At 41.9% G+C, this 21,065-nt stretch overlaps 1 protein-coding gene across 1 annotated transcript in view; it reads right to left on the reverse strand.

Moving 5' to 3' along the window:
- The window catches only part of DNER (delta/notch like EGF repeat containing), a 321,771-nt gene that overhangs the window by 57,587 nt on the left and 243,119 nt on the right, over window positions 1–21,065 (reverse strand). The window contains exon 8 of the mRNA XM_065880805.1: window positions 11,574–11,798. Coding sequence (XP_065736877.1) covers window positions 11,574–11,798 — 225 coding nt within the window. The remainder of the gene's footprint in view (window positions 1–11,573; window positions 11,799–21,065) is intronic.

Raw genomic sequence — 21,065 nt, forward strand, 5'->3', positions numbered from 1 at the left:
GGGGAAGGAGATGAGGGCATTCCCATAGTGTATAGAGGGAAAAATCCAGTCTCCTTATAAGAGGACACTTTTTGAGACACGAGGGCTAGCCATCATAACAATATATAAATGATGACTATATAAATACACTAAATGTATGGTAGGAAAGCAAACAACCGCTACTCTGAGTTAGTCCTTACAAATAGTTAGCACTCTCCCGAACAAATGAAAGAATGTATTGTAGATGACACAGCTGAACTGGGACTATGCTCATGAAGGGCCTCAGAAGTCCAGAGAACTCAGCAGTGAACCCACTTAAACAGACGCTCTTGCGTATCTAAAGGCATTTTAACCTTAAAATTGTCCATCATCTTGGGAATGGTTGTTAACTGCGTAGATCTAAACATTTCTAGAAGTTTCCTCTTAGATCTGCCTTTAGAACTAGGTCACAAACTAGTCACACGAAAAATTCAGTCTCTTCATAATTTTTGAGCCTTGTCTTATGAATGTCGTTTTTGGCCATTCATGATGCTTTTGGCCACTAGAGGGTGGATTCCACCTATGATCTATATCAGTTAAAGGGAAAAAAATGTTACTCGGGAGGTTAACGAAAAGGGAAATGTGTTTTACAAAAGGGAAATATATGGCACGAGAGGATGCAAACACTTAAAGAAGAAATATTGTTTCCTTTAACAAGAAAGTTTAACATTCATCTATTTCTTTATAGTTTACAAATTCACCCATGTGCCCTATAAACATACAGCAGCTATGGTTAAAATTATCCGTGATAAAGTAGCCTATTTTTCTCACTGACTCGCTATAAAAATTATTTTTAAAAATGTAAATGCTTATAACACCATGGCTAAAGCACTAGGATTCAAGATGAAGTGTAACGACAAGATAGTATTTTCAACTTGATTTTAAAGATTATTGCGGTATGTGTGTTTAGTTATAAACAGTAAGTAACTTTTTTTTTTTTTTTTTTTTTTTTTTTTGCGGTACACGGGCCTCTCACTGTTGTGGCCTCTCCCGTTGCGGAGCGCAGGCTCCGGACGCGCAGGCTCAGCGGCCATGGCTCATGGGCCCAGCCGCTCCGCGGCATGTGGGATCTTCCCGGACCGGGGCACAAACCCGTGTCCCCTGCATCGGCAGGCGGACTCTCAACCACTGCGCCACCAGAGAAGTCCTATAAACAGTAAGTAAATTATTTTAATGGCATAATCTTATAACCTCATTGATTATCTAGGATGTTTATAAACACATGTAAAAATGGCTTGTAGTTGAGATGAGGTAGAGGATGAGGAGATCTGCAAAAGAAAAAGTAGGCATAAAGCCCTCACATTCTAGGGCTTCCCTGGTGGCGCAGTGGTTGAGAGTCCGCCTGCCGATGCAGGGGACGCGGGTTCGTGCCCCGGTCCGGGAAGATCCCACATGCCGCGGAGTGGCTGGGCCCGTGAGCCATGGCCGCTGAGCCTGTGCGTCCGGAGCCTGTGCTCCTCAACAGGAGAGGCCACAGCAGTGAGAGGCCCGCGTACCGTAAAAGCCCTCACATTCTAGAGGTTTTTAGTATGAAACAAACACACCAAGATGGACACGGGGCCCAGCACAGGCAACGGATGGGTGACAGGGCAAAATCAAAGAGTAGGGTTCTAATAGGCACCTTGGAAAGAAAATAAAACCTAGATGACTATTTTCACACAAGTATGTATGTTAACAAAGAGGAATTTTAAAAGGTTAAAGTACAGGGAAGTTTTTCAAATGTTTTATTCCTTTTAATTTATTTCACAAACTATGGTTAAATTTGATTTTAATTTGCCACTCACCCAGTGATCACAACATATTCTTTTGCGCCGTTTGCCCTCACGAGGGCGTGTGTCTGTGTTCATCACGCTAGACGGGTGGTCCACACAGTGTGGTCCCCAGACCAGCAGCATCTGCATCACCCGGGAACTTGTTAGAAATGCAAGTTCGCAGGCCACACCCAAGGCCTACTGAATCAGAAACTCTGCAGGTGGAGTCCAGAGCTCTGAGATTCAATAAGCCCACTACCTGACTCTGATCAGCACACTCAAGTTTGAGAATACCTGAGTTATAGAATAGCAATGCACACAACATCTCCCACCAACTTCTGATCCTCAAAAATGCAAGGAAATGGTAGGAGTTACGTATGGCAAGGGCTAGATATGGCATATGGTAATGCTTGGTAACAGCCATGGCCTCCCCTCAGCATATCAGTAAACCAACCATAAAACACACAGTCAGAACGTGCACCAGTCACAGGCATAGAAATAAACCAAGAGTGAAACGTGTAGTCAAATAACCTGCCAGCCACAGACACGGAGACTAAACAAAATTACACTCCTCTTGGGATTTGCTTCAGGGAAGAAAGCGATGCAAAGAAATCCCAAACCAACAGCAGATGCCAAATTTCAAGAGGAAGGCTAAAATGAGGGTAGGTAATAAGGGTATAGAGGTGGCAAGCATTTATAATTTCTCGCTGTGTGACTGGGAGTCACATATACCTGTTCAGAGGAGGAGAGATAAGTCTAAATTCAGATTAGTGAGCACAATTTTTCCCCACATCCTCTTATGCAGCTTCCTTGACCCATGGGAACAACATTTTAGCTGAAAAGAACACTATCAGAAAATGGCAGACAGAACTCAGAGAAACAGAGTAGAATGATGGTTGCCAGGGGCTGGGGAAAACGGGGAGATGTTGGTCAAAGGTACAAACTTCCTGTTATAAGATGAATACATTCTGAGGACCTAAGGTAGTACATCATGGCGATTATAGTTAATTATACACTGTATTATATACCTCAAAGTTGCTAAGCATGTAGACCTTAAATGTTCTCACCACAAAAAAGAAACAGTAATTAGGAAGGTGTTAACTAACACTCTGGAGGTGATCACTCTGCAATAACATGTATCAAATCAACACTCTGTACACCTTAAACTTAAACAAGTTATATGTCAATTAACTTTCAGTCAAGCTGAAAACAATTTTTAATTTAAAAATTTTAAGAAAATGGCAATCTACAAAGATTTTTATGAACCAAAAATTGGGAAACATGATCTGACAAAGTTGTGCTGTTTCTAGTGATAACACGCAGTCTCATGGAGACACAGTTTGGTACCAAGGTGTCTGTGTGATGGAAAACAAAACTTGTGATCGGCATTTTTCCAGAAAATTCTGGTGCATGGACTCTGCAGTGCAGACCGTAGATGTTTTTCCCCAGGTATGTTTACTTTCACACTCATATCACTGGGGACATTCAAAGAGACAATGCAACAGTGCAATCTTCTAACTCTCTATTATTAGTCATCGCTATTCTCAAGTAAACATGCTGAATCTTAAAGATTGTTAAACAATATGGAAATGCGTCATAGTCATTCAAGAGTATTTTTAGAAGCACACACCTCCCACTTGGCCACCGTCCCCAAGGGCTGTAAACTCATAAGGGCCCAAGCTGACTCTCAGAGTTAGGACTTTAACTAAAGAACTTCATGGAGAAAATTAACCACCAGAACTGTACCTCGAGGCAACCAGATTACAAAGAAAATTTCAAAATGTAAATAAGTTGGAGTCAGAACTCAATAATTTTAGTAAATCCTCAATTCTATTCCTATTGCCTCTACTGAATGCATATTAAGGATGCCTAATAATAATAAGGCATTTATTCATTTAGGAGGTCATAAAGCAGTGGAAAGTCAAAGTTCTGGACATCAGAGCTATCTCAGGCAGAGAACTAAAAAACAAAAGTCAAATATGAAGAGGAAAGAGTATTACACTTGCCTATTTGACGATTTTTTTTATAGCTAGCAAATTCAATTTTATTTTTTAAAACTCTTTATCTACCACCTGCATATCCTTTGGAACCCAGACTGTGTGTTCTGAACCCTGGCATGTTTCTAGACTGCCTCCCCTTCAGAAATACATAAATATTTGAGACCATTACTATAAAAAGAATAAAGTCAAGAGGCAAAACAGTCCCAAGACAGTGTTACTTTTAAAAATTATTTGAGATTATCTGCACCTCCGTTCCTCTTTGAAGCAAACGTAAATTTTGTGATTTTTTTTCTATTGGGAAATTTGATATTTTCAAACATATAAAAGCGCTGTGGAAGAGCAGTTTCTTTAATTAGGTGCACCCAGCAGACATCAGCTCAAGTGAAATCATGTCTCAGTTATAGGTAGCCCTCAGCATCCACTGTGAAGCCACTGAATCTGCAGTGAAACAAGACCAGAAGTGGCTCACCTACCTACCGCAGTTCGATTCCTTTGGAAGTCAAAGTCGTGCTGCCCTGTGCTGGGAAGTCAGAAACTATTGCTCAAAAGTCACTCGGACCACAATCAAGGCCACTCCTCAAGCATGGCTTTGAGGTGTCCTCTAGGAGCCCTGAAATTCGGTCCTACTCAATTCTAAGCCCAAAGCCCTTTCCTTCACACCTGGTATGAGAGGCAAGGCATGCCAAATTTCAATTCTCAATTTCCAAATTCCCAGACATTCTCAGCAAGCCAGAAAATATTAGCAATCGGATCATAATAACTTCCAACCGCAACGCAAGAGTCAGTGGCTCAGTTACAAAACAGTTTTGAACAAGTTCCCATCTGACTTCCACGGCCATGGGCTTGATAAGAATTTCCTGAAATTATGTGTTGGCAGTGCTTCAAACAGAGCCATCCTCAGAAATGCACTGGTTAGTGACGTAAGCTGTTATCAGCTGCCACTTCCGACTTCCATTCCAGGTAAGAAGATGTAAAGTGATTTCCGCCGTCCTCGCTGACCCTGCCAATTCCTACCGCCCGCTGACCCTGCCAATTCCTACCGCCCGCTGACCCTGCCAATTCCTACCGCCGGGAGGTAAATCTCATACCTTTTCAACAAGACTTCAGCCAAGAATGCATTCTGAATGATTTGAATTTGAAGTGCTGCTGTGGGGGCAGAAATCCCTCCTAATTAAAGGCCAGCTCATTAACACTTTCATCCATATGGATTAGGCATTTACAGCGAGGTTAAATAGACTGTGGATCGATTTTTAATGTCAAGAATCTCATCAAAATTCCTTCTGCAGCACCAGCAAGTGCCTTCCCGCCCTCGTATTAATCCCTCAGGCCACTAGCCTAAATTGGAAGGCAAATATCACGAAGTCTCCCTGAACACGCCCCGAAATTAGAATCAAAACAAAATGGTGATGAAGAATGGCCGCGGGGGTTAATTGTGAACACCAGGAGGACAGGTCCCTTAGTGTCTGGCCTTCCGGGCAAGGCTGACTCAGCTCCTCGCTCCTGGGCAATATCCCCCCCACCCCCACATCCTGCCCTCCCAGGAACTTCCATGGCTCGGCCTTCCCCAGAGACCCTCCCAGTCCCAGCGACCTCCTCCAACCTCTTCTGCTGCTGCCTCTAGCCCCCGCCTCAGTGCGAGAATTCCCGAACACTCTCACCAATCCTTCCCCTTTCGGTTTATACTCTCGCCCCATCTATCTTAATAGTTCCCTTGACTTTCTCTAGCACCCACACACCAGGAACTCCATCCTTACCTCCCTGGTGTCATGCTCAGGACCCAATGCCGGTCGCAAATAACAACTATTTACTGGCACATCCACTTGGTTGGCCTGCCATTCCCAAAGGCCTTCTGCACATTTCCCTGTTTCTCTGAGTTACCCAAGTTAAAGCCTCAGCAATATCTTTGACTCTACGCTCACCTCTGGTCCCTACAGTCACATGACAACCAAACTCAGATGATTCCACTCCTCCAACCGATTTCAGGTCCCTCCTTCCAGTTCCCACCACCGTTAAGTTCAAGACCTCACTTCCACTTGCCTGAGCTTTGACTGGTCTGTCTCATCATCTTTTCTTGACTGTAATATCTAATTCTATCAAAATAATCTTTCTGAAAGTCACCCAATCTTTCTTGAAATCACCCCATTCCATCAAAATAATCTTTCAAAAACACAGATCCATTCACATCCACTGCTGATGCAAAATGTTTCCAAGTCTTCATTTTCTGAACTCCTTCGCATCTAGATTCACCCCGATGTGCCCCAATCAGCATCTTCAGCCTTACTGCCCATCACTGCATCCAGTGGATCTTATCCTGCAGCCAACTGGATCTCCTGTTCTCTGAACTTCCCCCCACCCCACCCAGGACTTTTGTTCCATAGCAACCTTCCCCCATGTATAAACCCAAACAACATTTCAGTTTCCAATTCACTGGAAATTCTGACTGAACTATTGTTAATATGAAAATTCAATCAGTATTTTGAACATTTTAATCAGTTAAGTTCTGCCAATGCTCTCAAACCAAAGGCCACCAGGGACAAAACTGTAGTTGATGCAGTTGGGTTTCTTACTCATTGCCGCAAGGGGAATCTCGGGGTGTCTCGGGTCAGAGGGTGTTAGACGGGGCTTATTATAGGATTTGAACTCTGGCTGGGTGGTTTGGGAAGGAGTCACTCTGCATGCTGTCAGGAAGCAGGAGCAGTTCTACGCTTGAGTATTGCAATGAGTCTTGTCTATGGGTGGGAGTAGGCTAGAGCAAGGCTAAAGCTGTAACTGGCGAACAAGCAGCTGGCCCTCATTTGCAGTCAAAGGGGATGTTTGGTATTTTGTGGGTTGCATGGTGACCTTGTTTTTATCTGTACTTAGACAAAATTATGACACGATCTTGTTTGTCTGACTTTATCACGGCCTGTGAGTGACCGTGTCTGAGGTCGGTGTTCAGTGTGGGTGTTTACGTCTTTATGTGCAACAGGAAACACCACGGCCCAGCTGTGGTCACCAGCTCTTAACAACTCCAAGGCCTGCTTGTAAGTGTCCAACAAGCCCCCAGATGTCAGGGGCTGCTCTTCTCTTTCTCAATTCTTAGTGTCATCGTGATGGCAAGAGATTTAAACGTTTTCTTAGGTGAAGTACAGATTATGAAGAGCTGCTACTGCCGCAGCGAGGTAGACCGGATTCTATCTGGGTTTCCAATGGGGAGGGCAGTTATCGTATTTCAAAATATAACAGAGGAAGGGCATGATAATAGGGTTGGGATGTGGAGAAAGGAGGCAATATATTCTATAAAAGCAATGATACTCGAGAATAATATAATGTACAGTACAGATCGGGACCCTCCTAGAGCATGTTCAACACAAGAAGTGACTTCATCTTAGTAAGCCTGGTAAGGTTTCCTAGTTGATAAAACACGAAAATTATCCACTGTATTTATCCAGGAAGCTAAATGCAATTAGGTTTTCATTATCAAGCTAAATGTTTTCATACCATCGTAGGTGTACATTTTTCTTTACTGCTGTTAACTTGCTATTTAAATCCCGACCATTAAGTCTTATCTTAGATTCTGTTTCCAGCAGACACTATCAGAGTGCTGATGTTGCTAAGTCTGAGTCTAACAGAAGGAAGCAATGCCAACTGTGTCTTTTAGGTCATCCCGACCAGAAATGCAGCCATAGGGAAGGATGTCAAAAATAGAGAAAACAGTACCTGAGATTCTTATAAATATAATTTCCTTTAAAAAAGTTCATTTGGAAAAAGTCTAAACATCCTTTCTTTTAATCCTCTAATGCCTTATACTATAAACTCCTTAAATAGTAACTTAAGGCACACTCTGTAATAGCAAGGTTCATTCAATTCGACAAACAAGGTTGGAGTAATAACTCAAGTGTATCAGGCAGGGGCCAAGACCAGTGAACTCAAGTGAACCACTTCCCTTCTTACCAGAGATTCCTTCCAGGACTGGTCAGCACCCAAATGGCATCTCCAGATGCCACCACTTCTTGGAGAACATATGAGACATCATCTTCTACTTTCAGGGGCAACAGCAGGTCCCAGGCGACTCCAGGCCCTGTGGCCCTGCTTCCCACAGTGTTGGTTGGACTCCAGGTTCTCTCTTTCTCCAGTCCTTAGGAGATTTTAATTTGTAATTTTTTAGAGTACATGTGGCCTATCACTTAACACTGTCACTGAAAGATAACATTTCAGTGCTTACTCACTGCTGACATTTTATTATCTAATACTAAAATCCCATCAGAACTCCCTAGCGTGATAAGCTAAACATGAGGTTTGAAAATAAAGCACCTGGCAAATCTGATTTGCTGTCATCAAATGGCATTTTGTCAGATGGGAGCTAATTATCAACTTGACATGATTTCAGTCTGCTGCCACTTTATGCAACGGGGCCTGCTTGCTCTCGACAAAGAGGACCAGGCTTGCCACTCTGGAGCAAGACACCCAATTTCACCTACACTCGTGAGATTCTTCTATTATGCAAACTAGTGGTAAAGCAATTACAAGCTCCGAAAGATTAAGGCTAGAAATTTCGCATTCAGAGAATTGTCATTTTCACCTCTTACAATGTAAATTCTTGCCAGATGTTAAGATGCCTTTTTTGTTTCACACAATGTCACCTAATGATCTGAGGAAGCAACCCCTCTAAAAGCAATTTTATCTCCCAAGTTCGATGAGAGAGCTTTGACAGAGCTTCAGGGCTCTACGCCGGGGGACTGCCTACTAAATGCAGGCATCCAGGAATGGAACACACCTTTCTTCAGGCTTTTCAAGGCTCCTTAGAGGCTGGGCATTGGCTTTATCAAGCTAAATGCTCCAAAGGGACACGAATGAAGGTTGAGCAGGGAACAGCAGAGGGGAAAGAGGAGCTTCAACAGGAGACACGTCACCCTTTTGGCTTAAGGAAAAGTGTTGGAATCTCCATGGATAGAAAGAAACACTCAAGCTTACTACCCCATGAGAGGAAATGTACTGCATGTCTCTCATCTAACGCTCTTACACACGACAGAAGATCATGGTCAGCAAGAGGACGTGGTCAGTATCTTGTCCCAGGTCTAGTCTGTGACCCCAACTGCAGCTGAACTCACGAGCATCTAAGACATTATTAGTGAAAGTAAACACTGAGGCCCAGAAATGCCCTGTAAATTCCTACAGTGACAGTCAACGAGTGGGGATCTCATGGGTCCTTTCTCCCACCCTCAGCTACTGCTCCCTGGGTGGACAGAGAGACACTAGGCAGCATATTTTCTACTTAGGACCATGTAAGCATCTGCACAGATGTTGACAGACTCTACTTGGTATTACTAAAAAGCCACATGTATCTTTAAATAACCACATCCCATTTCAAGTTTTAAAAATACACCAACTAAATATAAGGGCAAGTTTAATATGTTTAAGAACGGAAGTCGGAGGGGAAGGGGAAGAGGAACAAAGCCGCCTCCCGGTCCTGTGACATGTGATTCTTCCCTTTGGGCTCCCTGAGGGAACCAGGACTCCCAGGAGACATGTGTGGAGGATGCTCTGAGGTTCTGCTGCAGATGGAGGCCAAGGGCATTATTATTACCCTGTGTGTTATGACATCCAGAGCAGGGCGCTGGGAGCGGCGTGCTCACGAGTCATGACGTGAGGAAGACTGTTCTCCCGGGACAAGGGCAGCTTATTTCATCTGCAAACACAAAGTGGTCTTGGGGCCCCACTTTCCCAACAGGCAAGGGCACCACACTGCCCGGGCTCCCCCTCAGCTCCCTGAGGCCACGGCACGTGCCTGCAAGGCACATGGAAGAACACTGGCCCCCAAGGGGGCAGCGGCTCCCATCTTCACACTGCCTGACAGGGGAGGACGCGTGTCCATGCAGAAAAGTGTCCTCGTGTCATGTGTAGGGTTGAAGAAACTCCTTCCCCACGAGGTTTATGCGAAACCCCCAAATGTTACTGGGATAGTTAATTTCACGCGTGAACTTGGCTAAGCCACAGGACCTGAATATTTGGTCAAACACCAGTCTAGATGTTGTAGTGAAGGTAGTTTTTAGGTGAGATTAGCAGTTACATCAGTAGGCTTTGATTAAATCCATTGCCCTCCGGAATGTGGGTGGGCCTCATCCAATCGGTTGAAGGTCTTAAGACCAAAGACTGAGGTTTCCCGAGGAAGGAGGAATTTGGGCTCAAAACTGTAATGTAGACTCCTTGCCTGAGTTGCCAGCCTGCCAACTTGCACTACACCTGCCAGTCCTCACAACTGCCTGAGTCAATTCCTTAAAATCGAGCAAGTTCTCTCCCTCCCTCTCCGTCTCTCCCTCCCTCTCTCTTTCTCTCTCTTCCTTTTCTCTGGAGAATCTTGCTAATGCACTTACCAGGCAGATTCAACAGCCCCATCCCCTCTGTATTTTAGAACAGAAAGGAAAGGGGCACTTGGCAAAATATCAATCCCATGATTGTTTACAAAACCAGAGAATTAAAACGTCTCCATGAAAGAGGTTTTTCAATACCCTTCAAATGCTTAGCCGCTTTTCCCACTCACCCGGTGCCTCATGAGTATGAGATGTGCCCCTTGAGAGTTCCAGACGAGGCACAGGACAGTGGAACCAGGGCACCTGGCTTGGCATCTGGACTCAGCCTGAGTGAGTGTGTGGCCGCCAACACGTGGCTGAAGCAGGAATGAGGCATTTCATACCTCGGGGAGATGCGGCTCAACAATATCCACCTGGCAGAAGGGCACTAAAAGGACCAGAGATGTGAAGCACTGAGCTCTGAAGCTCCCTAAATAGTAGCTTACTGTTATACAGAAGTTACTAACAGAACACACTTCCTCCTACCCCTCAACGGGGAGAGAGACACACACAAGGATAATTAATATAATGTTTTAAAGACCAGGAAAGGGATATTGTTGCTGACTGTAGGAACTTGGGGGAAGGAAAGCTGATTCAGCCCCAGAAGGGGAAGTCTGCAGGTGAGATGGGGTGACAGGGCAGCTGGCACCCCGGGTGGAGGGCACTGCCTGGGCAGAACCAGGAGTTAAGCAAACCAGGGGACTGGCCAGCCATACGGATGCGCCAGAGACGGGGGCAGGCGGGATCATTGTGCTGAGAAACGTTCTGAAGACCCAGCTCCCGCAAGGATGCAGACGCGGGCAGGATAGAAACCAGAGGAAAGGAGGAGCTGCCCCGTGTGCGTTTTTTTAGACCACACCAGGAGGCTGTGCGGACACAAACTTTAACCAGGAACCACTCTGACTTCTGAGTGTCAAAACTTTCACAATAAACAATCAGCGATACCAATACAGAAGAACATTTGGAAAGTAAATGATGGAACTTTTGAACATTTACACAGGAAGTCACAGGTCCTCTAACACGGACTGCGCCCCGAGTAAGAATTTTAAAAGGTGATAAAATTCTGAATGGACTGCATTCTGCTTTGCATGCCCATTAAAATGAAAAACGTTCCGTTAACCTCAGAGCCCAGTAATAAAAGATACGTAATACAGTAAAAGCTCTGGAGTGACCTGTAGTCAATTGTCCAAAATAATTAAGCTGTTATAAGATTAAGCCTGTTTTTAATTTTCTTCGTTTTGCTTACTTGTATTTTCTTCTTTTTCTACAATGACTGTGAAATGCTCATGAAAAGGGGAGAGGGTGCTTCTCAAAGCCTGCCTAGGGGAAGTCTAAAAAGAAAGGGTGTCATACATGAGTGGGGTTCACTTAGACAGGTAAACCCATACAGCGGGCCAACCTGTGCTCAGATGCAAAAGTTAAAAGGCTTTGAGATTGGGGAAAGAAAGGACTTCCGGTCCATGCATCGTACCCACCTGGGTCACAGAGGCATTTATAGCTGGTGCCCACGCTGCGGCACGTGCCATGGGCGCAGGGGCTGAGCGCACAGAAGTCCACGAGCTGCGTGCAGGCTGGGCCCGTGAAGCCCGCACTGCAGCTGCAGCCGAAGTGCAGCCCCTCGGCGAAGCAGGTCCCGTTGTTCTGGCAGGGCCCCGAGGCGCAGGGGTCCACCTTCTCCTCACAGGCAGAGCCCAGGTAGCCTGTGGGAAGATGCAGAAGCGGGGAGGGGTAAAAAAGTTAAACCGCATTACACTTAATAACCAAGAAACTGGGGCTGCTGTTCTTAACTCTTCTCCACTGTGAATTGATTAATGCACAACCCAACAAGGTGGGTTTACTTAGCTTTGGTAACCAGGGGTTAAATTATGAAGCCCTGTGCTTCCATTTTGGTTGAAATACAACACATATGCTTGCTTAGATGTACAGATGTACAGGGACATACATATATTTATATGTATACATGCATGTGTGTATGTATAGACTAGAAAGATGCCAAAAATAAATTAATGGTGATTCAGGAAGGTGGGATTGGGGTCAGTGGAGGGATTTCACCTCTTATTTAATACACATTGCTGGGGGAATTTATTCCTTATTTTGTTTTAATAGATAAAGATATAATCCTGAATTTAAAAACGAAAACCCATATAAAATAGTGAACAATGACAAAATCTTTCTCCCATCTTTCTCCCTTTGTCCCTCACTCCCTTCTCTAGAAGTACCTACTGTTAGCAGTTTCTTTAATACATGCTTTTCAAAAATGTGGTTATTGTAATGAAAAACGAACCGTGGTGTAGTCATGCAATGCAATACTATTTGGCAACAAAAAGGAATTAAGTTCTGACATGTGCTCCAACATGGATGAACCTAAAAAACATATGCTAAGTGAAAGAAGCCAAATACAAAAGATCATATATTATATAATTCCATTTATAAGGAATGTCCAGAAAAAGTAAATCTATAGATATAGAGAATAGATAAGTAGATGCCTGGGGCTGCCGTGGAAAGAGAAATTGACCAAAAATGGGCATGAAGGGTCTGCTAGGGTCGACGTAATGTCCTAATATTGGATTGTGAATTGTGGTGATGGCTGCACAATGCTGTGTATTTACTGAAAAGCACCGAATTGTACTCTTAAAATGCATGAAATTTATGCTATGTAAATGGTACCTCAATAAGGGTTTAATTTTTAAAAATTTTAAACGTATTTCTTGTACAGCTGATTTTTATTTTGTTTTGTGTATGCGTCTCAGTATTCCTCAATTTAAAAAATCATACATACTCTTACTGTATAGCACAGGGACCATATTACATATCTTGTAATGAACTACAATAGAAAAGAGTCTGAAATATATATATAACTAAATCATTTTGCTGTACGCCAGAAACTAACACAACATTGTAAATCAACTATACTTCAATTAAAAATTTGTTTTAATTGTACAGACAATTATACGTGAATCTATAGGTCTGTGTGTCCAAGTAAGTGTTTAACAATACTTTGGTAAAACCTATTCTTTTAATATTTTAAGAGCAGTTTGAAAATTAAATGAAGACTATTCAAGTTTTAGAAACAAATTTAAATAATTTTTCTCATATACAGTTCTTATTCCAATATTCTACTTCGCTTTTCGTATCTAGATTTAAATTTATGTTAACCATCTTCACACAGAACTCTCAGCAATATTGTTAATTTTTGTTGTTCAGGACACAGTGAATATATAAAACAAACAAAAATAGTTCCCAGACTTTATCTAAAGCATCACTCATAAATTGTCATAATCAACTTGATAATTTTCTGTACAGAAATAGAAAAATTTTTTAAAAATGCAATGTTATTCAACATCTTATAAACTTCTCTGTAGCTTTGACATTTTAAATATCATACTAAAAATGTACCACACAATCAGTTTTAACAACACTTGAATTCTCCAAAGAGTCCCTTTGCAGCCAAGAGTGGTATGTAACTCCATCCTTCATGAGATGTATTCCATTTCACTCTGAATGAAAAGAACATACTTAAACACATTTCACCCTATGACAAACTGAACAACCAAGGCAAGTCCTGACCTCTCTCATCTTCTACTACCTCACCCCAAAAACAGGGCTGAAATTATTTTCTTCATAAAGTTGTTATGGGTTCTAAAATGACATATATCAAAATTCCTAGAACAGTTCCCCGGTCTAATGCTGAATGAATGAATGAATGAATGAAAGAAAAATGGTAATAATAAAAGCAACAGCAGACATCCACGAGGGGCTGAGATGCACCAGACCGTTCTAAGCCTTCACGTGCATTATTTCATTTAGCCCTGGGGTAACTGCATGATACAAGAACTATTAGTAGCCCCATTTTACAGATGAGAGGATGATGACAGAGAAATGTGAGGTATCCAGTTCAAGTCTACTTAGCTCGTGGGTGGCAGAGCTAGGATACAAGGCCCAAGCTCTTAATTCTCCACTACACTGCACAGAAGAGAAGTCAATTAAGAAAATGTTATGATGTGTAAACATAACAAGGACTTGTGTTTCTATTCTTTTTTTTTTTGGGCTGTGTTGGGTCTTCGTTTCTGTGCAAGGGCTTTCTCTTGTTGCGGCAAGTGGGGGCCACTCTTCATCGCGGTGCGCAGGCCTCTCACTGTCGCGGCCTCTATTGTTGCAGAGCACAGGCTCCAGATGCGCAGGCTCAGTAGTTGTGGCGCATGGGCTCAGTAGTTGTGGCTCACGGGCTTAGTTGCTCCGCGGCATATGGGATCTTCCCGGACCAGGGCTCGTACCCATGTCCCCCGCATTAGCAGGCAGATTCTTAACCACTGCTCCACCAGGGAAGCCCCTGTGTTTCTATTCTGCTTGGATATTGGTGAAAGAAAAAATAAGAGACTTACCAATCAAGTCAAAATAAAGGAAAAATGAATTTTAGGAAAGTAATCACTCTACATTCACGTTGATATACTCGGTTACAAATATTAATATGATCCACATAGAATACTCCAAGTTGAAAGAATGGTGGATAAAAAGGTGAGGAGATGTGAAGGATCATGACTCTGGGGAGAGCCAATATTTCAATGAGGCCAAGAGGAGATGGAAAGCAAGCATGAATGAGGGCACTGGTCAGAGGCCACATCATGAACACCTTACATGCCACACTAAGGAGATTGCACTTCATTCTAAGGTCACTGGACGTCAACTATTTGCGTGGTTTTGATATGCTTAATTGCAAGCAACGTGGAGAGTGTATTAGTGGAGTCTGAGACTGGAAAGAGGAAACCAGGTGTTTACTAGAGTAACTGAAGTGAGAGGTCATAAGGACCAATTTGTAGCAATAGGGATAAAGAATGTGAGGCAGATTGGACAATTATTTTACAAGTAACATAACATTGTTAGTTCAGGGACCAACTGGATGATAGAAGAACCGAAGAGCGGGCAGGGCCTAGGGACACAATGTAACAGGAGTCAAAAACTCAAATGCCAGCAGGAGTCCAGCAGACCATGTTGATGAAGGAAGCGGGCCAACTGTAAGGCAGTAGGGAGTGGCAGGGACTGTGGCAAACTGGAAAACTCATGGCCTTCCAAAGGGGGTGGCCACCACCCCCCTGCAGCCAGCTGCTGCCATCTGAATGTGAGGCCAGTTACCAGATCTTCTAAATTTTCAAGAAATATCTGAAATCCAGATTCTTGTTTGAACCCTTACTATTTTAAAATGTTGGTAAGTCATTTCTCTGGTAAATAAAACATATCTGAGGGCCCTGTTTATGTGGCTTCTCAGTGTGACTTAATGTGAAGCACGGGCTTTGGAGCCAAAAGGAACTGGGTTCAAAAACCATCTCTGTGCACTAAACTGTGGGACCGTGGGCAAGTACTCAATCACCCTCATCTGTTTCATGGAGTGGAGATAGTAATGCCTACAACATATGGCTTTTATGAAGCCTAAATGTAAAGATCTATGGCAAACATTTGGTACAGTGACTGGCAAATAGTCACTGTTTAATAAGAAGTAGCAATAATTGCAGTGTGATTCCCAGATTAGGAAACAATGTTGGTGGTGTTGTTACCAACTGCAATGGAAAATACAGGAGGAGATTCCCCGGGGAGGCTTATGATTCCCAGGGGAGGAACAGACAGACAGATGGATAGGTGGATGGACAGACAAATGGATGGTTAAGTTTTAAGAAAGATAAGAGGAAAACCAGGAGAGGAAGGTGTCACTGAAAACAATGGAAAAGAGAACATCAAAAAGGGAGTTGTCAAAAATGTCACCGAACTCTGCCTAGAAGCCAGGTGAGCTGGCCCAAGATAGCCCGCTAGAAGACAAGAGACCTCATGAATCAAAGCAAGCCAGTCCAGTGAGGCCACCCAAGACCAGATAGCCACCAAGCAATCTGGCCTGTGACCGGCTGAAATACAGCCCAAATTGCCAACCCACAACAATCATGAGCTAAATAAATGATTGTTGTTTTTACCACGAAGTTTTGAGGTGGTTTGTTATGCAGCAAAAGCTAACTGATACAATGTAATAGGAGACACAGCACTACATCTAAATAGTAATGTGGGCCAGAAGGAAACTGTTGTTTTGCTCTGCTTTATGTAAAAGACTTGAAAGAGGAATTGATTATGTACTAGAAGAAACTTTAACTAAAGAAGGAATCAATAAATCCTTGTTGAATATCTAAAAGGTTCACTGCTGTTGAATCAGGAATCCTGCATTTTATTACTATTAAAATTTCCCTTTTCTTACCATTTCAAGAAAATAGAAAAACAAGATGAGATGCAAATAATATTTATATTTTCAGAGAATCCTAATATACCTCAGTATATACTGAAGAGAGAAGACACCTTTGACATATTATCCAGTCTAAAAATATATAATGTAATATAAAATGCCATTCTGTTATAAAGGATGATGACAAAGCAAAAATGAATTCAAGGTGTATCTCAATACACTTTATGGAGATGCATGTGATATAGGGTGATTATGGGATAATTTTCCTAGCTCACAAGATTATTAATGAACATTAGAAAGGGGATTCACAGATTAAATGCTGAGCCAATTTTCAAAATACTATTTGTTATGGACTAAATGTTTGTGTCCCCTCAAAATTAATATGTTGAAGTCCTACCCCAAAATGTGATGGCATTAGGAGGTGGGGTCTTTGGGGGGTAATTAGGATTAGATGAGGGTGGAACCCCCATGATGGAATTAGTGACCTTGTAAGAAGAAGACACACCAGAGCTTCCTCTTTCTGCCACTAAGGACACAGCAAGAAGGCAGCCAACTGCAAGTGAGGAAGACAGCCCTCACTAGAACCCGACCATGCTGGCAGCCTTATCTCAGACTTCCCAGCCTCCATAACTGTGACAAATAAATGTCTGTTGTTCAAGCCACCCAGTCAGTAGTATTTTTTTATGGAAGTTTGAGCTGACCAAGACACTGTTACTTTGATCAGCAAATTCTCTATTTCCTTCTATCACCTAAGCAATTGTTATCCTCTTACTCATATAACATTGTTTTCTAAGTGACTCACATCTTCTTCAGCCACCTCTTAAATGACCTTCCTAAGAGAGAAAAGAACAAACTTTCATAACCCAAAGAATTCAGGGCCAGGAAACCCAAGCTTGAATCTTCTTACTAGTGTATGACCTTGAGCAAGGTACTTAATCATTTTGTGCTTTAATTTCCTTACCTATAACATGGGGATGACCCCTGATGTGTAGGATCAAATAAAACTGTATGTGGAACTCAATAAATGTTGGATTCTCCTTCCTTTGAGCAGTGCTTCTGGGGAAATTCCAAGTGGCCTGTGTCCAGAGTTTGTGGTTAGGGAAACTGGAAAGAAGCTGGCCTGTCAGCCAATCTCTGGAACACAGTCAAATTTCACATTTGCATGAATCCTTCATGGTGGAGTCCTGAGTACATCTAAGAGCGAGTGTCCTGGAATCAGAGGTGCTCACGCACTTTTCTCTAAACACACACACAGTTATTGGGCCATCCGGTGAGGCTGATGCGTGGAGGTGGGGTCCTAGAGCAAACAGCTGAGGGAGGAGGGGACGAGCAGAAGCATCCGTGACAGCCTTTCTGTACAGGCTCAAAAGGACAGTCTGTTGAAACTGTTTATTAATGGCTAACACCTGTACATACCAGGCACTGTTCCAAGAGTTTCAACTATATTAACTCATTTAGTCCTGGCATCAGTTCTACGAGCTAAGTACTATCATTTCCTTTTCAGATGGAGAAACAGACACAGAGACAGATCAAGCAACTTGACCAAGGTTACACAGCTAGAAAATGGTAGCAATAGGATTTGAACCCAGGCAGTCTGACTCCCAAATCCAAGCTCCAGACCATTACTCTTAGCTGTAATACTTGATATCTGGGCTGTAGTAAACTTAGCAGAATACCAGGATACAAAGTCAATATACAAAAAATAAATTATATTTCTACTCTCTAGTAGTAAGTGACCATACATTTTTGAAAATTTAAACAGCACTTACCATATTATTAAAAAGCATAAAATACTTAGGAATAAATTTAACAATAGCTATGTAAGTCCTCTACACTGAAAACTACAAAACACTGCTTAGAGAAATGAAAAACACCCAATAAATGAAGAGCTATACCATATTCATGAATTAGAAGGCTCAATATTATTAAGATGCAACTCGATTCACTGCAATACCGATCAAAATCTCAGCTGGCTTCCTTTTGTACAAATTAACAAGGTGACTCTATAATTTATATCAACATGCAAGGGACCTAGAACACCCAAAACAATATAGAAAAAAAAAAAAAAAGGACAGATCTGGAGAATTTACACTAGCTGACTTCAAAACTTAGTATAAGGCTATAGTAATCAAATCATGATTACTGGGGTGTTTACTGTCTGCAATTCAATAAATCAAATTCTGATTGATAAACCATATCAGCACAATCAAGTAACTAGCTCTTGTACGTCTTAGCTTCCTCATTTGTTAAGAATGGAGATTACGGAATGGCTGTATATATCAAGTAGTTATAGTTGTGCTGGCAGAGAGAAAGAGAGGAATTGTGGTGCTAATAGTAACAGTAAATGTTGAATTCTTATTATATACCAGATACTACGTGAAGCAAATGGTATCCATCTTTTATTTATCACAACCACTGAATCAACTGGGGTCTACTACTATCCACTTTTACAGAAGAAGGCTTAGAGACTTTATATTAGGGAACTAGTCCCCCAGGGACACTCAGTAAGTGGGAAAAGCAATTTCAAAGTAAGATCTATCTGAAACCACATCTGTGCTCTTGAGCCCCATGTTAGGCTTCCTTGCATAAGAGTTTGCATAAAAGCACTTGAAAAGTTGAAGGTGCTATGCTAGCATAAGAAATTAGGGCCAGAATAGAGCCATTGGTGTCCTGAATTCTCAAATTTAAGGCAGCTTTAGAAAACGGAAATTACTTAGCAGTGATGAATTTTGAACGCAATGCATTTGAAATGTCCTGAACCTGACTAGTTCTCAGTATTTCCAATATCACATGGAAGATATTTTTGAAATACAAGGATAAATCTTGAATCCTAAGGAGTAAACATATCGCATACCACCTTACTTACCAACTCCTTATAAAATCAAAAGTCATCTTTAAAATCATCCAAATATAAAAAAAATCATCCAAATATCAAATTTAGAGCCACGATGCCAACCAATGCAAGCATGGCCTTCCAATGTGCTGATCCAGGCCAGATGTTGACTAGTTTATGGTCCTTGCTACAGTGCATGCTACAGGGGCATTAATGTGTAATTTTTTGAAATTTTTGAAACTAGCTTGTAAACATGATACTGATCACAGAAAGCCTGAATACTGAGTGAATGTAGTTTCAAAAGTTAAACTGCAGCCCAGATAAGAAACGTTGTATATTCAATATCTAGATATATAAATATAAGTACCTTTGGAAGTGATCCCAAACGCAGATATAGTGGTATATGAATCCGATTTCTCTGTATAAAAATATGGAAGTTGATGACCCAAGGCTACGACAAAGACTGGTATAAAATGCAGCTGTGCACTGAATTTTCAGGGTGCAGGGCAGTTCTGAGAGTGCTGGTAGAAAGATGTTTTACACCACACGGTAGAAATGGCCTTGGATCATCTATAGCTGAGATTCAGCCAGAACATATTTCATCTTTCCAAGAAACATTCTAAAAATGAACCAAGATTCTCATTCACTCTATTTTCTCCTCTGCCTCTCCCTCCATCCTCTCTCTCTCAACACATACACACAGACACACATTACAGATAAACAGCTTTAAACTCCATCTCCAATAGTAGGAACTTTTATGCATTTTCCTGTTCCTGAATAATGTTACAAGTCTAAAAGCAATTATTTTAGATAGCCTTTGGTAAAGTTTCTCTTTTTATTAGCATAACTCTTTAAGAACTTTGGTCAGTCTTTCAATAATCTCTTAAGGTAAATATTTCTGAAAATTCCTCTTGCAGAATATGCAAACCAAATTAGTTACGGTAGCAAAGGCAAGAGGGGTGAAAAACAAAATTTAACATTCTTGGGATCAGCTATGTTCCTGGATACATTCAAACCCCAAAACATGAAGAACTCTATATAGGAGAACACATGAAATACAGCTTTGTGGAATACTGTAATATAAGTAATAAAAATAATAATAGTAACGTCTCTGAGCTAAAAGATTAGTAAATTACTGGATGCTAATGGACTAGTATATCTGGATTTACAATCCTACTTGAAGAATAGAAAATGAACAACTATTTGATGACGTTAACCTAAAGGTGCAGAGAGGATGCTGAAGATGGTGAGACTTCTTGTTTGGAATAGTTTATTTCAAACCATATGAACCTCATATGATGGACATCAGGAAATATTGGAAGGAAAACACAGTAGCTCCAGAGAAAACCTCTATTTCAAACACAAGGAAGTAACTTCAAAGAGACTTGGGCTTCCCTGGTGGCGCAGTGGTTGAGAGTCCACCTGCCGATGCAGGGGACACGGGTTCGTGCCCCGGTCCGGGAAGATCCCACATGCCGCGGAGCGGCTGGGCCCGTGAGCCATGGTCGCTGAGCCTGCACTCCGCAACGGGAGAGGCCACAGCAGTGAGAGGCCCGCGTACCGCAAAAAAAAAAAAAAAAAAAAAAAAAGAGACTTAAAACAACCCAATGCAACAAAAAGAAAGTTTAGAAAAGGATGAAAGATTTAAGGATTAAATTGGAAAATAAAACAGAACTGCAAAAGAAATCTAAGCAATGAGAGGCTAATGAAAAAACTATGATTTAGCTAGTTGACTGTTGCTTCAAATTTTGTATTTGAACCAGTATTTATATGAATATGCCTGCTCAACATTTATTATGTACAGAAGAAAATCAACACCCTTGAAATATACATACACGTTATGGAAATCAGATATTTAAGACCAAAAGAAAACATTTCCAGAAGATTTTAAATTACAAGACAATAAAGTCACTCTAT

This window comes from Phocoena phocoena, chromosome 7 (genome assembly GCF_963924675.1).
Source record: "Phocoena phocoena chromosome 7, mPhoPho1.1, whole genome shotgun sequence".
Lineage (NCBI taxonomy): Eukaryota > Metazoa > Chordata > Mammalia > Artiodactyla > Phocoenidae > Phocoena > Phocoena phocoena.